This window comes from Pholis gunnellus (assembly GCF_910591455.1).
Source record: "Pholis gunnellus genome assembly, chromosome: 18".
NCBI lineage: Eukaryota > Metazoa > Chordata > Actinopteri > Perciformes > Pholidae > Pholis > Pholis gunnellus.
This window is the reverse complement of record NC_136545.1, coordinates 16,884,689-16,902,002: the sequence shown is the minus strand read 5'-3', so window position 1 is coordinate 16,902,002 and position 17,314 is coordinate 16,884,689. Positions and strand designations below refer to the sequence as shown.

Genomic DNA, 17,314 nt, shown 5'->3' with positions numbered 1-17,314 from the left:
CAAAGGAACGCTTATGTCTCCTCCTGCTTGCTGGATGTGTTGGTTCACTGTTTGTTTACATGTTTGCAATATCAACTGTGTGAGGTGATGAAATGCCGACGGCGGGTTTATAGCTTGTTGTGTACTTGTGTGTCCAAGTATCCCAAAAAAAAAGATGTCCGCTTTAATGAACGTAACATTGGTGAGATCCAAATGAAACCCATTTTTCACCATCAAGCCAAAGTTTATAACGCGTTGGGTTTCAAAGCAACTGGTGATCTTTTTTTTTTTTTATTTTTAAAATAAGGTGAACACTGCTAAGACTCCTTATGAACAGGGAGGAATACTCACATGGTTATTGCAGGCACAACAGAGAGCTTGATTCATAATAAAATGGGCAATTTCACCTAAATACCCCCTCAGGGTAACGGGTGAACTAAGGAGGGATTTGATGTGAGGGGTATGAGAGCTGTGATGGTGTGTTATCAGCTGAGTAATTTGCTCTTGTATAAACATGAATTACTGTTATCTAAGTGCCCCCTGACAGCCGATTGGCTCCTCATTAGGCCTGTGTGAAATGAGATTAGCAGCGAGCCTCTAAATTATGATCCAATCCCAGAACGCATAATCTCTCACACGCATATCTTTGTCTCTTTCCTCCCGTCTATTTCTGGATCCGTCTATTTTGCCCACTTCTTCCCCCGTGATTGCTCGTTCCTCGTTCTCTCCTCGCTTGACCTCTTTTTTTCTCTCTCTCTCTCTCTCTCTCTCTCTCTCTCTCTCAGAGTGTAACTGCAGCGGGAGGTCAGACCAGTGTGTGTTTGACATGGAGCAGTACCGGAGCACTGGCAGTGGGGGGCGCTGTGTGAGCTGCAGAGACAACACTGACGGGCCCCATTGTGAGCGCTGCAGAGAGAACCACTTCAGGACGTCTGCCGAGGAGCCCTGCCTACCATGCGACTGCAATATCAATGGTAAACTGCGGCTACAAAACCCTTAATTGTTTTGATAATAACTTAAAAGCCCCTATTATAATCCATGCAAATATCATTACTCACTATTTTTGTTTTCTCTGGCATGAGAAAATTTAATTATGGTTAGATTGGAATGCTGTATTGGCACAATTACGCAACCGTATGCAAGATTTAGCTACTCATGGGATTAGTTGTAGCAGATTTTATGGCTAAATGCTTTTTAAATCATTATTAATATTACATTACACTAACCCATCGACTACTCAACTGTCAAACCTAGCCTGAGAGTAGAGGCTTTCTGGTTCATAATTTATACAATCTTGTTCGTCTCATGTCTTGCACATCCCATCAGATTTATCCTCGCCTCAGCTTCCCAAATGACCATTAAATAAATCCATGACTTTGGTGCTCGAGCCTTGCTGTTGTAAATTGATCCAGTTGACTCACTGGACTTTATCAGTGAATAGACTCAGTGCTCGTTTAACAGTCTAATTTTAGGTGGAGGTACATTACATTCAATGTTTGGTCTCTTAATTACACCATCGCCCGGGTAAAGAAAGAGAACAAGATGAAGAAATGGACAAATACATCAGCAATCTTTTCCTCTACATTTACTAGTGTCAGACGATTGCCAAGAGTTGTTGGAGTCCATTATATTGATCAAAGGTTATAAAAAAACTCCATCAGGCTTCCTTTTCTCATGTCCACAATATCCCAGCTGCTCTTTTTTCTCCATTAACTAAAGTATGTCAGCTGCAAAACTCATCTCCCGGGGTTTTTGAACACAATTCAATAACAGGTATTCAGTTATCCCCGTCATGGCAAATTATTAATGATACATTGATCCATTTCATGTAATTCACCATGTGGATTATGAGGTACATTCCTCCATTTTCTTGAAAATACTCCCCGTTTCCCTTTTGTCGTCCTCTCTGTGTACCCTTTTCATTCCCTTTTCTTTTTTTTCCTGCCTGCTGATCCATATGCTGTCCCCCCCCCCCCCCCCCCCCCCCAGGTTCAGTGAGTTTGCAGTGTGATGTAGAAGGAAGGTGTGCGTGTCGAGTCGGCGTGACAGGGGAGAAGTGTGACACATGTCGGGCCGGCTTTCACTCGCTTGGCCATGGCGGCTGCAGGTGAGCAACACGCATACATCCTGATGTGCTCACACAAGAGCCACAAAAACAAAGCAAACATTTAAAGGATGACTAAATGATAGACAATAGAGAGAAGGGGTTATTAAAACCGGCAAAAACAGACACAGACTTTGTTTCATACATCTTCCCTGTTTTGCAGTTATATCCCCAGACCTGAATCGATCAAACTACAAAGCAGCCGTAAACAAGAGCATTCTCATTTCTCTATGTGACACCACTGTGAATTAGGGACCTTCTTATCAGCGACTACCAGGATGTTTTGTACACTATCAAACTGCTAACAACCGCTGTAAAAAGCAAGCCGACGCAGAGCTCTGTAATATTCCGCATGGAAACATGAACTTGTGAATAAAAGTTTTCTTTCTTTCAATTTAATCAAGATTTCTGCAATATCATCTCCTTCCTAGAAAGAATGTCCATTTCTTCCGTCTTACCTGACAAGACAGTAGGACAGGGCTGATGTTTATACAATCTGATTCATCTTTATGGTTCCATACTGCATTTAGTGACGCAAACGTCATATGATGTATAGGATCTATTGGCATAAATGGAATATAATAGTAATAAGTACGTTTTTTTCAGTGTATAATACCTGGAAATACGAATCATCTTTTTGATACCTTTAGAATCAACTGTATACAAAGCGGGTCCTCTTCATGGGGTCTCTGCTATGTTGCACCGCCATGTTTCTACAGCAGCCTAGAAGGGACAAACCAAACACTGGCTCTAGAAAAGGACATTCGCGTTTTTGCGCCAGCCAGCGTAGTTCTCATACGCGCTTGTTCACACGAGGAGAAGTTTCAGTTGTAATCTTTAATCTTGCCTAAAGAGTTTGCTGGAGACAAAAATATGGCTGAACAGAGGTTAAATATTGGACTTACATTCATCAAGTGGCCTCAAGCATGACTCCAAATAAATGCTAATGTTTAAATATCTGGACGATGTGTGAATATTGAACTCTTTTCAATATCTGCTTGAGAAAGGTAATATGTCAGTGTTGCGTTTACAGCTACCGTTGCTGCCCCCAACTGCCCAAAACAGGTATTGTATTGGTTTGAGGAAAAAACTTATATAAAGTAATTTAAAGACAATTAAATAGTTTTTCTTTTCAATCCAATGTTCAAAAAATGCCTACTGGAAACACATGAAAAAAAAGAAAAGAAAGCACCATTGGTCTACTCTATGGAGACTGTTGGTTGGTAAGCCAGCCCTCCTGACGAGGAGGAACAGACCTGGTGTTTGAAGATCTCGTGCGGTCTCCTCCACCTGTTACCATGGTGACCGGATCGAGCCTCACCGCCTTCAGAAACTTCAGAGAACCATTTTAGCCGCAGCCAACCCCGAGGACAAACTTGGCTTCAAAAACCTGCTTTTCTTCAAAGAACAGTGTCATGCATGACGCTTTAGTGAGGAGAGGTTCGTGTTGTATAGCTGTGCATGTAGCATTATCCCATAATAATCTGGTTTCATTGACCCGAACGTCCATAAACTCTTTCTACTGTCGCCAACTATTATTAGTAAGCTATCTATAGATCGTGAATGATTCAACTCAGTAAAACTATAATTCCTGTTTTTTTCTCATTTATTTAATGTTAAGTACTGTTTGGTGTTCCTTGCAGAGACAAAACGAATCGCTGATTGGAAAAAATATCACGTAATTGTCAGATTCATGGCTGATCACAATTCTCTAGCGTCCTGAGTACGAACAACATGTCTATTGAAGTATTGTTTTTTGTATATTTGTACTTGGCTCTGATTTGGATTGCTTCAGTGTGCTACATGGATGAGCTCAGTGGGTTTAATTGATTTTAAGATAGGCAGAGTTGCTTTCATCCCTGAGATATGAGGCTGATTTACCCCCGAGGCTTTGCACACTCACACACTCAGTCTGGGTTTTGCGTCCTTTGTTGCAGCTTGAAGATGCGCTGACCTGCTGCATACATTTTGATGATGAAAAGCACATTCCTACTTTCTCTGACCTGAGAGTTCTCCTACTGCGTATGCATGCATAAGAGCCTGCTTGTAAATGTATATGATGGTGCATATGTGTGTGCCGCGGGTATGAGAAGTATATGTTGCAGTATTTATATTCATAAGAAGTCTATCCAAGCTTTCCCTGACCTCCTCTCTTTGCCGAGGGAATTCTAAGTTGCGACGGTGTTGAATTGCATATCAATGGCTGTTTGGTGTTTACATTATTTCTCAACACCTAACTGTGGCAAAAAAACAGTGGAACTGTTAAACAGAGAAGTAAAACTTCATTTTTACGATCTACGATAATTCTTTTGGTATAAACAAAGGATGTGTAAATGAAAGGGTGACTCTTAGCAGGGATCGAAAACAATTCTGGTCCTTTGGTTGCGATTATTGGCCTCCACCTTTTAGCGTATAACATTCAGCCCAATATGAATATATAATCTTTTAATTTGTTTCATTAGTGACTTAAATATTGCTGTAACAATGCACATGCCTTGATGCATTTACTCGCGTGTGCAAAGGCATCTGTTTTAGAGACAGCAGCGAAGCAAGTTCAGTTGTTTGACTATAGGGTTTACACTGCACAGTGTCAGCTAATCACAACACATGAGGGTGGGAACATTTAAACAGACTCAGATTTTCTGAGATCAGAAATTCGCCAAATTCTGTGGAAAGAACAGCAAACACATCCGTCTTCTCAAGGAAAGTCCAGTTGATTGTTCTACCTTTGGGGAAAATATACAGCACGATAATGGCTTCAACCAAAAGTTCAACATCAGCGCTCAACAGTGCTCCTCCGTACAGTCATCGCCTTAAACATGCCCCATATTAGATAAACTGTTGTGATTGGCCCAGAGCAAATAAAACAGTTCCCAGACAAGGTGGAGACCAAACTTCAAATAAAATGGGAGTAAATATTGGGTTTATATTAGCAAGGTGGGTAAAAAACACAACTCCAAATGAATGCTAATGTTACTTCATATCTGGATGCGTAGGAAACTGTAGCTAACATGTTCAGCACATCAACTTCAGTGTTTTTTATAGCCACATACGGCTGAAGTTAATGACGGTTTAGAGTGGGGCTCACGATAAAGGAGGCTTTTCTGAATATCACAAGTTTTGACGAAAACAAATTCATAAATCAGAAGTGTACAATAATTGTACAGCTGACTCTTAGTTTGGATTATCTTCACAGATTCTTTCAATACACACATATATGCATGCACACATGCTAACGTCCATGAACACACACACACACACTGTTTTTTCTCATTCATGCAGCAAAATCAGTCTGTCGAGTTGAGGTGTGAATTATTCAGACCACTGGAGCAGAGACAAGTGCAGACGGCTTGCCTTGGGATAATTTAATTATTTGTAATAGCGCCTCGTTAAAACAATAGATTCTGTGTTACAGTTCGAAAGAAAAGTAATCAATCAATCAATGAAGGTGATCAAACCCCGCTGACGCATACTGTACACCTCGCTTGCTTTTCTTCAAGGTTGGTCACACGGCCTTTACATTTTTCTGACAGATTGTGTACTAAATCTCTCATCTTAGTGTTGTTGATGATTTGAAAGTTATTAGGGAGACCCAGGTTCAAGGCCCAGGACAAGTATCCATGTTGTTGAGGCTTCCTTGAGCAAGACACCCCACGGTTTCCTGTGTAGCTGTGTAGCGGACCATCTGTGATGTGGAAGGGGGCAAGCCAATAGATCCTCGTGGAGTTCAAATGACATTATCCCTGTCCTGTAAATTGTTGTTCACACACACACACACACACACACACACACACACACACACACACGTTTGTTTGGTGCAGTGGATTTAAATCTTTCATCTTGACTTCGCTTGTTGTCTGTAGGCCTTGTGAGTGTGACCCCAGCGGGAGTGTGGACGACTGCTCTGCTCTGGATGGACGTTGTCACTGTAAGCCAAACGTGGAGGGGCAGAGCTGTGACAGGTGTGTTATCAGTTCGCTGCTTACGTCACGTATGTGCGCACATCACCCGAGGTTACCGAGGCAACTGTTTAAGTCCTTCCCCTGTAGAACAACTGAAACCCTTCCTAACCATGTTACAGAATACAGTGTTTTTAATAATGCATGAGCTTGAAACATTTATATTATCACTTCTAGATTTGATAGTAATGAATACAAATATTTGTTGCAGCATTTTCCTTCCTGCAGGTGCAGCAGTATGTTGAAGGTTTAAGAATAATTTGTCTAAAGATTGCTCCATGTTTTGGGGCTGTCCGTCATTGTGACTACTTTGACAGTGAACATGACTTTTCCAACATGTCAATAACCCCGCCTCTGCTTCCCCCTCTGTCTGTTTCCGTCTTGCTCCTCTGGGGATTTGGGATCAAACAGATAAACCCACCGTGACATTAGCAATACACACAGCCCCCCGGTCTCAAACTATTGAATAATTCTGTGCTGCCCGTTTGTTGACTTTTTTTGCTGATTTCACGGCTCGTTGAGCAGGCCCCTCTCCTGTGTAATGTGACCAGTGTAGTGGCTGATTTTTAGCGGTGTTCCTCTCCCACCCATATGGCAGCTAGTGTCTGTAGGTCAGAGCTCAGGGTCCTTTCATCTGAGCTCCAGTCGGTCCCTTCTTCCAAAACACTGCAGTCCGCAGCACTTAAAGCGATTAGTAAGAATAACACTATAGCAAGGATGTGGTAAATAGCTGCAATGAGGCGCGTGTGCAGCATATGAATGTTAATTACTTTTTATGCATGAGGGTATGTGTGTGTGTGTGTGTGTGTGTGTGCACCCACAGATGCAAGCCAGGTTTTTTCAACCTACAACAAGTGAACCCAGCAGGATGCCAAGCGTGTTTCTGCTTCGGCCACTCGCTGGTCTGCTCCTCGTCCGATCACCATGCTGCTGTCAACATCACTTCTGACTTCTTTGAAGGTATTGTCCTTGACTCAATAATGAGGTTTCCTTGTTCATGTGGGATTGTAATTACTGCAGCTAAAATTAACAAGACCAACGATGTTTACTTTGTTCTGACTGAATTTGCACCGTCTTAATTTTCCTTAACTACCACCTGTTTTATTGTGTGTTTTGTTCATCAGTGAGTGTGTACTGTTTTGTCCACGTCGCTGTGTTCCTTTCTCTATATCAACTTATTGGATATGTGTTTATTTTTTGTTTTTAGAGAGCCTTTTTAACATGTGGCCAAGAACAGATGAGAACTCAAGAGCTCAACGCTCTGCAACTTAAGAAAAGGCATTCAAACAGACAAAACACTGACTAATTAGAAAATCAATTTGACAACACATATGCAGCTTAACGAAAAACAAGCTGCAGACGCAGAAGAAAACAATCAATTTTAGAAAACACAAAAAAGAAGTTGACTACCTGCCAATGGTGTTGGAAAATAAGCAATTTAGGTTTATTTCAGTTTTAACAGTCTGCGTGCATGATTCATATATTATTGTATATAATCTGCTAAAAGCTATGTGTGTTTTTTCTATTTGGTTGTTTTTTTGTATATCCATCATGTTTCTCTCTTTGCATGTGTTTTCTTTAGTTGCAGTGTGTTGATCCCTCAGAGCCACTGTGTACACTTGTTGTATTTTTCTCTGTTGATCACAGATAGTATAAAACTAATAGAAAAATAATCTGAATTCACATCTCCGGTAAGAACTCAAATGTTTAAACCCTTTGCGAACACTCGTATGTGCCATATCTATCCAGGCTGTTTGTGATGCAGAGGAAATCTATGATTCATGTTTTTAAATGTTTTCTTTTGTCTCCAGATCAGGATGGCTGGTTGGGAAAGTTCTCCGGAGGGCAGGAGTACCCCCTGCTGTGGAAGGAAGGTGAAGTCTACCTGCTGCCTCTTACCGAGGAAGACATCGGCTTCTACAAAGCCCCCGGTGAGTCAGAATGGAAAATAATAGAGATTTGAGTTCATCCATGAAGACAGATCGTTACCTCAGGTTGGGTCAAATGGGTGGGAGACTGTCCCCAGGAAGCAATGTTAGTATTGTTGACATTTATGTTATTAGGTAAATAAATCCTCCAGTTGTTGCTCCTCTAGCCAATATGTAAATTGTATTGGTGTTAGTAGGGCATCTTTAATACCCGTAGCTTGTTCCTGTTGTTCCTTAGTGAGATTAATCAGGTTATTTGGCAGCGGGTCATGCGGCGGTTATTCTGACACCATTTCCTCCAATCCGTTATCAGAGCCATTAGAAGATAAGGGAATAAGCTGGCCCAGCTACAGGACTTAGGGCCCATTTCTATCAGCCGCCCCAGCAGCAAAGGCCTGATGGAATTGGATGTCTTGGCCATGCTGGAGAAGCAACAAAGTGAAAATTGGCTTGGTTTCTTCTTGTCTCCACTAAGTCGATTCTAGGCATCAACTCACAGCCCCTCCAGCCGCCATGCAGTCCACAGCCAAAAGCAAAACAGGAGCAATCCCATTAACTCCGCATCCTGGAGGTTTAATGCCCAAAACGCAGAGAACGACTCCATTTGGAGGAATCTTTTTTTAGAAAGATGAAACGCTTACAGCAGGATGTGACAAAGCCTGGTGGTCAGGCGTAATTTGTATAATATTGTTATGAATGCGCTCATAAGGCATGGATGTGCAAGTTTGATTGCTGTGTGTGTGCATGTGTGTGTGTGTGTGTGTGTGTGTGTTTACATGTGCAAGTCCATAATGAATGTTTACATCCTTTGGCATATGTGTAATTATAAATATACATATTTAACAGCGTCTTTTAAAGTTGCTTTCTTCTTCACGCGGGCTATAGTGACGTCTCTGTAGGCCACAACACACAGATTAGTGGCCCAACTGGCTGAGAGCAGCTTTGTGGCAGCCTGCTTATCTACTTCGCGCAGTGCTTGTTTATGTTGTTTCTCCACATAATAAATGCACAAATCTATTGCCTTGCCATCCCTATTAACGATCTCATTTTCTCTCCGTTTTTCATAGTGGTGCATGTGTACAGTAACTTTAAAGATTACACCAGAGTTGCAGCGGCTTTGAAAGCAGCTCTCAAATTCTCTCTCTTTGCCACTGTCTCTGCTCTTTTACCGTTTAATTTGTATTTGTGCTGAAATCCCTCCACTGTGTTCTTCACCAGAGTACGAGATAATTCTGAGTGACAACTCCGCGTCGAGCATCATGCGAAATGCAATTTCTGTGATTCCCATGAATGTATTTGTCACCGTAGTTTGTCTTGGGCTTCAGCTGTCACACAAGGGACCGGATTCAATCATAGGCTCTTTTTATTGAATTCTTAGAGAGAACGAGGGGTTTGGGATCTGCGTAGCTCACCCAGCTCCAGAAATATCAGCCGACACTGCAGAGGACAAGAGGTCAATATTCCCTCAATTGTGCCTGACAAGGAGTTGTTGGACCAGACAGGAAGAGTTTGAGACAGTATGAAAGAGAAAGAATTTTTATTAAGTCTCCTGAACTCCCAGTGACAATGAGGCCAACAAGGCGCTCATGCCTTCGTTCTTTTCACCTCTTCCTTTCTTCACCCCAATTGTCAAATGACCAACTCAGTCAGGACATCACTATTCCTCCTTCTTTTTCACCGCATGAAAACGTTTTATTTCTGTACACGTCTTACATTGCCTGCTCACCCTTTCTTCCTGTCACTACTAGTACGCCAAGTGTACGCCAAGTCCTAAATGTATGTAGGTAGACATGTGAAATGTGTATGCATGTAGACACTCGGGGACACAGTCTTCCTCTGACGCATGTGCAATGCGACTTGTCCTGCTCCTGATCCTGGACATCTGCTTGACAGTTGACACAGGCGGAGCTCAAGTCTCCCGTCAACAGACTGAACACTTGAGGGCAGCTGCCAGGAACGATCATAAACAAACATGAAGTACCTCCCTAAACAGTTGCTTTGACCTGCCTCCAACAACTGTGGTCACCACTTGATTCTGCTGGACAGTAACTGTGGCTCTCTTGGCTGAGCAGCGTTTCATGCTGAAGGGGAGATCATCTAACATAAGTCCTTACAGCCATCTGTTGAGGAGCTTGCAATGTTGATCCTTTTCATATCTGCAGCGCACGCCAACCTGCTAAGCCCGAAGCAACAGGGAGTCGAGCAGAGGAAAAACAAAGAAAAAAAGTCTGAATTTAAATGAAACAACCCTCTTGTAGAAGGCAAGAGAGCAGCATATGGCTGCTCTTGTGTTCACTTTAGGAGTGAAAGAGAGTAAGGATCCTTGAGAGCAGCTCCAGGCTACCTGTCACTGTGATTCAAGCAGCAATTGCTAAGCTAAGAGCCTCACACAACCTGAGCAATACCTGCACCCATGTCTGCATATAAACCGGTCTGGGGGCTTTGTCATCTGGAAACAAAACAGAAAGGAGACGTAGCGAAGGGAGATGAGAAAAATGAGTGGAGGGATAGAAAGAGAAAGTAGAAAGAGTACCTAGAAAGAGAAGCAGGGGGACAGTACACTAACCTAGAAGGTGAAGGAGTGCTTGAGTGTGGCTTGAGAGGTACAGTAAAGTATGCTTGAAACAAACTCAGTTGTGCAAATTGTTGTCTGGCCACATCTTACTGTAAAAGTGTTGATACCCGTTCCAGATGTGCCTCACTCAAAGGCCTGCTGTAAAGCCTGCCATCATAGCCTCCTCCCGGCTGCATCCCAATGCATCCCCAATCGCTCTCCGAGAACTCTGCGTCTCTTGCATGTTCTGTTGTCTTGACACAGATCATTCTTCGGCCAGTGTCTTCATCATGTTGTGCTTGAGAGAGCTTGAGAGAGCTTGAGAGAGTGACGCAAACCCTGCCTACTTTCTTCCCCTCCAAACACTTGACCAATCACTGCGTGGTCCTGCCAATTCCAAGGTTGGAGAGATTTTGGCTGAGAGGACTTCAGAGGCTTTTAGACAATCTGTCGACCACTTTGTTAGAGCATTCTGAGGACTTCAGGCTGTTCCCACTGACAACAGCGCTTTGTCCAAACACATCCAATATCTTCATTCATTTTAGATCACAGCATTGGCACAACGGTGCAGATGCAAATGGTAATAAATGAGTGTATGGTGAAGTACATGGCATTCATTGTTTTGTTTCTTACGTGGTATCGAGAATGTCAGTGGTATCGGTATCGACACTGGATTTCTAGTATTGTAACATCCTGTTAGACCTGTTTAAAAGTTTAAAGTTTGTCCATCCAACCTTTGTCCTCAGGCTGTCTGCATCGTTGGTCGATGTTCGAGCCTCAGTGGGGCTTGTGTTTGTATAAGGCGGCTGGGATTTAATTGAAATTGAGTTGATTTAATTTGGTTGGAGCAAAGTCTAAACCCCCTGATTGATCGCAAGCTCCTCTGCCATTCCCCAAAAGTTATAGGGGAATCTATCACTTGTTATGCTAGAGACTGTACGTGTTCCTGGCAGAGTGTCAACGGCAGCACAGCCGGTGGACTTCAGATCATTCTGAAAGACTCTGAAATGGAGTGAATGGCACAAGTTAAAGCTTTGGTTCTCTTCATTCTGTTCAGTTTCGGTAGTTTCAGTTTCAGTATATATATATATACATTTTTTACATTTAAAAATGTTGGGAGTTTTGCTTTAAGGATTCTTTGACATGGTGAGGAACACTCAAAGTTTGCACTGTTAACAATGTTAGTACCGTTAGATTTAAGCCGCTCCCTATTTCGTATGATGCAACCTGTAACAAACCATTTAATGATGAATTAGCTGATCAATTCATCGCCTAATGGTTGAAGTACTACACATTTTCAAAGAAAGTGTACCTCAGCTTTGTGAGAAGAGAAACATCCTCATATACTGTATGTGCAGCCAGCACACTGTGGTATTTAGAGATTGCTAAACTTTTTAATTCTCTCCAATTTGTCATGTGAGATATAATAATGAATATAAATCCACAGCAATACACAGACAGCAGATCACGCTTACACATGATTAATCCTTTCATTGTTTTTTTTATAGTGATTCATTGCTTTGGAGAGGGGCCCGCAAGTGCGGCCATTTTTGGATGGTCTATTAGGGTTATGAGTAATTATGCTGTGGTACCTCCGTCCTCACAGACAAAGAAAGAACCACCAGGAACCACACTGACGCAAATCCGACCTCAGCAGAATAATGGCCAGCAAGCTGAAACATAACCACTCACAACCATAAGGGAGCACTTTAGTAAAGAATATTAGCTTAGTCACACAACAGCATTACTGGGCTCATTACCCACCGTTATGCAAGGAATGTGCACTACATATTTACTATTAATCATTTCAAAAGTAATATCTGTTGACTTTTATTTTCTGTGAACACGAGTTTCCTGTATTACTCATTATTACAGTGCATCACTTCCCAAATATAGGTAATTGCCTCTTCTCTTTTCCCAAAAATGGTGGCTCTGCTGAGACTGTTTCCACTTATTAACTTAATGTAACAATGATCATCTGTTGGCCGATGTCAGATATGCAGGACCTAATAGAGGAGAGTGTAGAGATTGTGTCTAAATTGTATTAAAATATCCACACAAAGGTGTGCTGTATGGCGCTCAGAAACTACAAAAGGCAATTACTAAATGCTATTATTATTATTATTTAGTAAAAAAAGGCTATTTTACGCTTTTATCTATTTATTTTTCAGCCTTTTAGTTTTCCTTGTCTTAGGTCTTGGTGCACACTTAATCATTCATTGATTCTCTCTTTTCATCCCCCAAACATTTACTGTTCTCTTGCCCGCATTTCCTGAACACACTAAGCGCCAGCCTTCTTAGCTAGCTACCTAGCTGCTGCTAGCTTTCATTATCAAATCATCCCAGCCAGTGGAGCTAATGTTCATGCTAAATGAGTAAATGTAATCCATATGCTGTACAAACTTCTTCATATTAGCAAAAACGTCAGCTAAAGCATTTTAGGAGCTAGATTTAAATGGTGACTATGAACACTGAAGACAGCAAGTTACAGCAAGTACGAAGTAAGAAAATATATTTTTGGGGGAAATTTGGGCAAATAGTTTTAATACTAAAAGCAGTTTGTTTTGTGTTTGGGTCTGACTTTGCACTGGTATGAGTGGTGGCTTGTTGGAGTCAGGAATGAGTATTGATCTATTGTTTGTTTTTTTACTTCATCCGTTTCAGTTGTTTTTCCGCTGGGTAACATGTTTCGATGTGAGAGCTCATTGAAGGCATTCATGTCTAATTGGTGATGGATTTAATCTAACGATCTTTTCTTTTCCCGACTGCCTGATTTTTCTTATTCTTTGTCATCAATATGTATTGATTCTGAAACTACACTGAGATGTATGGAAGCTCGTTTCTCTTGAGAAAGCGTTTTTGTCTTTACTGCCGATGATTGGTGGTTTTTAAGCCGCTCCCCCTGCTCCTGATTGGCTGTAATTATCTATTTTCTATTGATTCTGAAGTCACATTGACAAGAATGATGCCTGACTGGACTCGGAACAGAAAGTGCTATTGATTGGTCATGTAATTGAAGCCTTTCCCCTTCCATCACTGCTGGTTTTTCATTCCTTACAAATACTGATCCCACAGTGTTGAATGGTAAATATAGATAACACATTGTGTTGTACTTCAGTCATGTATCCCTCTCATTAAAATTGAATTGCTTAAAGTAACAGCTGAGACGGAAGGCAGCAGGATATTTTCTTTTCTGTACGAATATGAAAAAAGCTCAGCTTTTTGAGTTTGGTTCCTTATTTGTGAAAGTGTGCAGCTTATTAGAGAGAACAGAGACACAGTAATGTATCATTGTTTCAGGGAGAGTGGAGCAGGTGGACTTAAATGCAGGAGACAGCAGGCAACAGGAACAGAACTTTTTTATTTAAAGTCTGTGCAGGCAAGGCAAAACTGAAAATTACAGAACAGAACCAAGGATTCAACCAGGACTTAAATATGACACCACTATAAAGTAGAAGTAGTCACCGTGGTGTCACTCATTGGTTTGTGGAATACGGATTGAAGCCTCGAGTTCAGCATATTGACCGGTTTTGTTTGGTGTCATCTTGTGTTTTTGGAACCCGAAGTGATACGAGAGTGTGGAGTTGAGTATAACCGAACGCTGAATAAGACATTTTTAGGCGACCAAATCGTTAAAATTTACTTTCATGAACACTGTGAAAGGGTTAAAGTTCTAAGACGAAAACAACATGAACAACGCCCAGACTGGACAACGCTGTGGTAGCAACCTTTCAAAAAGCCATGCCCTAAGAACATAAGCACGTTTTGTACTATTTTACTCTGAAGGTCCCCCTGATGGCCAATAGAGAGAATGCAAGCTTAAGGCACTTGCACAATGGCTTCACATTTCAGAGCCAGAGGTTGCCGCCTGATTTAAATACAAACGTATCTAACGAGGAGTGAAGTGCAGGTGTGGAGATGGGCCAGAGAAGCTCAGGTGAGGGGAATGTGTTGATTGGCAGGGGAACAGGAAAGGACTAACGAGGCTGATTCAGAGCAGGTGTGTAAATAGGGAAACAGAAAACCCCAAAACCAAGAAAACAAAGTCTACAACTATCCCCGGTCTTCACAATAAATCTGAAGGCATCTGGACACAGAGCCAGAGTGTGACAATTTTAACACATGAGAGCAATTTAATTTTAACTCTATGATATATAACTAATATATGTATAATAAACCAAAATAACTGATTTGTAAAGCCAATATTTATTGGACCATGAAACAATAATAATAACAAAAAAACTATTGAAACTAATTGAAATACTAATTACATTGCTCTCTACTCAAAAATAGAGAATATAAACTTACTACTAATAACTTCAACACATCACTGATTAGTACGTGGCCTTACAGAAGTGCAGGTCAGATGAAAACACTGACTGATCTGGCCGTCAATGTCACAGTGCGAGTGGGCTGAAGATGTACTGAAGGGGGGCGGTTGGTTGAGCAGATATTAGAAGATCAGACAGTTGAATTGCTCCGTATGACGCCAGAGGCACCTCGCAAGCAAAATCACCCACTCAAGTCCTTAGCCCTTCCAACCCCCAGAAGAGCTCAGGATGTACTTCACACACGATTACACTCAAAAACAAGGTGGCAACCAAGCGTGCAACCTGTCGGTTTTGCCCACTCGCTCACCCAGAGCAGGTAGAGAATGGCAGCATAGTTGTTTTTTTTCCAAAGATTGTTGTGATTTTTTCATTTTTACTGCTCAACTGGTGCAAGATGTTCTACAATAGCATGTGATGTGTTGGACGGCAAGACTTCTGTCTATTTTTATTTATCAAAAGCACCACTCTCCACTCCTTTTTGCCAGCTTTGGGATGTTGGTAGTGAGGTGGGGTTATGCCTAGTGGTGGCTAAGATCTTTGAAGTCCTGTAAATGTGCTGTGATGAGCCAGAGATGAGAGGGTGGGTAATTACACATAGACTGCTGCAGTGCTTCATGTGTGCTCAAAAAAAGCCTGTACCCCTCTGCCCTGATGAACACACACACACACACACACGGACTGAAAGAGATAGGAACGGGCAGAATATTTCTTAATACCCACAAAAAATAAATGCTAATTCAGCTTCCACCACAACACACTTGCACATGCAGAAATCTGTGTGCCCTCTGTGTTTACCACATTAATGGCAGAGAGTTGGCTGATACTTCAACAATAAAGCTGACTCCACTCACCTCTCTAACATCCAACCTCTCTGATCGCCCACTAGAGAAATTCCTGGGTCATCAAGCCTACAGCTACGGCCAGCTCCTCTCCATCACCTTCACCTCCGAGACCTCCGCGCTGCTCCCCGACCACGTCACCTTGCTCCTCCAAGGCTCTGCAGTCACCCTATCTGCTGACCTTTCACCCCAACCGGTGCTTGACCACGACCCTGGCCTCACATTGCAGCACTCCTTCGTTGTCAGGTACTAGGGTGCAGGCACGCGGCTGTCAGTTTGTAAGTCTGTGCACATGCTTTTCTTTTCTTTTTTTTTACTGTTGAACTTGTGTCTCTCGAGAATACCAAAGCACTTGCCTTAATGTGTGCATAAGAATGGATGTTGGGATGTTTGTTTTTCTCTGCAGCTATGCAACTCCCTGTTGCCTGACTTGTTCCTTGTTACAATATATACATAGAGTCCGCAGAGAACAGACTATCCAGGACACCCATGCACAGACTGCAGCTCAACTACGTTGACTGTGCTGTCACGGTCCCAGCGGTATGTCAGGATATAAATGTAGTGATGAGCCAGCTCCCCCATGCGCTAGCTGTCATGTAGATCTGCAGGTACAGAGCAGCAGCATTACATTTACAATTTTCCATTTTATACATTTAGCAGATGGTCTCACCCAGAGTGATGTGAAATGTGTACAGAAGTGGAATGACTCAAAAGTCACCTAGAGTACAAAATAGGTGATACAAAGGGAGCACAGGAGTCAAACGTACACTTAGCTGACAAATTATCAAGGAGGTAAAATTAAGGGATTACAATTATTATTGCAATTCCTCCTCAGGGGGATGTGAATGTGTGTACTAAATCTAATTTTACTCAAAACCACAAATTTTAACCTTCTTGAGACTTGTCTGCACAAGATTTTGTATCAATCCATCAAGCAGATGTTGAGATTTTTCACTGGTGAAAACTTTGACCTGCAGTTGGCGCCAGTTTTAAAGTCAAAGGATCGCCTAAGCCTTTATGGACTCAGGGGGGACCATGAATGTCTGTACCGAATTTCATGGCAATCCATCAGATTGTTGTTGAGATATTTCAGTCTGGACCAAAGTGTTGGGCCCGTTGACCGACCATCCCTTGAGCCACGGCGCTAGCATGGCTAAAAACAGGTTTGTATAAGAAAGATGGGATTCTTTTTTTAAAAGGTCACATCAGGCCACAAATATATAAATATAGGAAAACTTCTCTGAAGCTTGTAGGAGTTTGATGTCTTGACGGGACCGGCGAGGTCACTCTAGTAGTATGCTCCAGGAGGCAGGGAAAGGAGAGCTAAGTGGATTATAGCGACAGCATGCAGAGTGCTAGATTGAGTGTCCGTGGCCTGGAAGTACAGTTATGTGGGCAGTGGTCCCTTTGCAGCATGATATGCCAACCCCAGGGCTTCAAATTGCATGTAAGCAGCCACGGAGACGGCAGATGAATTCTGATATTATTGATTTTGATGAAACTCTGTCATTGAAGGAGCGAAGAAAAGGTAGAATCTAGATTATACTAAAAGGGGGTCATGTAAACAAAACTGACAAAGTTGATTTTTTTATTTAGGGTGGGGTTTAAATGCACTTAATG

At 42.0% G+C, this 17,314-nt stretch overlaps 1 protein-coding gene across 1 annotated transcript in view; it reads left to right on the top strand.

Moving 5' to 3' along the window:
* Positions 1–17,314, top strand: part of lamc3 (laminin, gamma 3) — a 94,285-nt gene that overhangs the window by 38,626 nt on the left and 38,345 nt on the right. The window contains exons 5-10 of the mRNA XM_079178626.1: positions 765–953; positions 1,969–2,086; positions 5,947–6,045; positions 6,866–7,002; positions 7,854–7,973; positions 15,742–15,940. Coding sequence (XP_079034752.1) covers positions 765–953; positions 1,969–2,086; positions 5,947–6,045; positions 6,866–7,002; positions 7,854–7,973; positions 15,742–15,940 — 862 coding nt within the window. The remainder of the gene's footprint in view (positions 1–764; positions 954–1,968; positions 2,087–5,946; positions 6,046–6,865; positions 7,003–7,853; positions 7,974–15,741; positions 15,941–17,314) is intronic.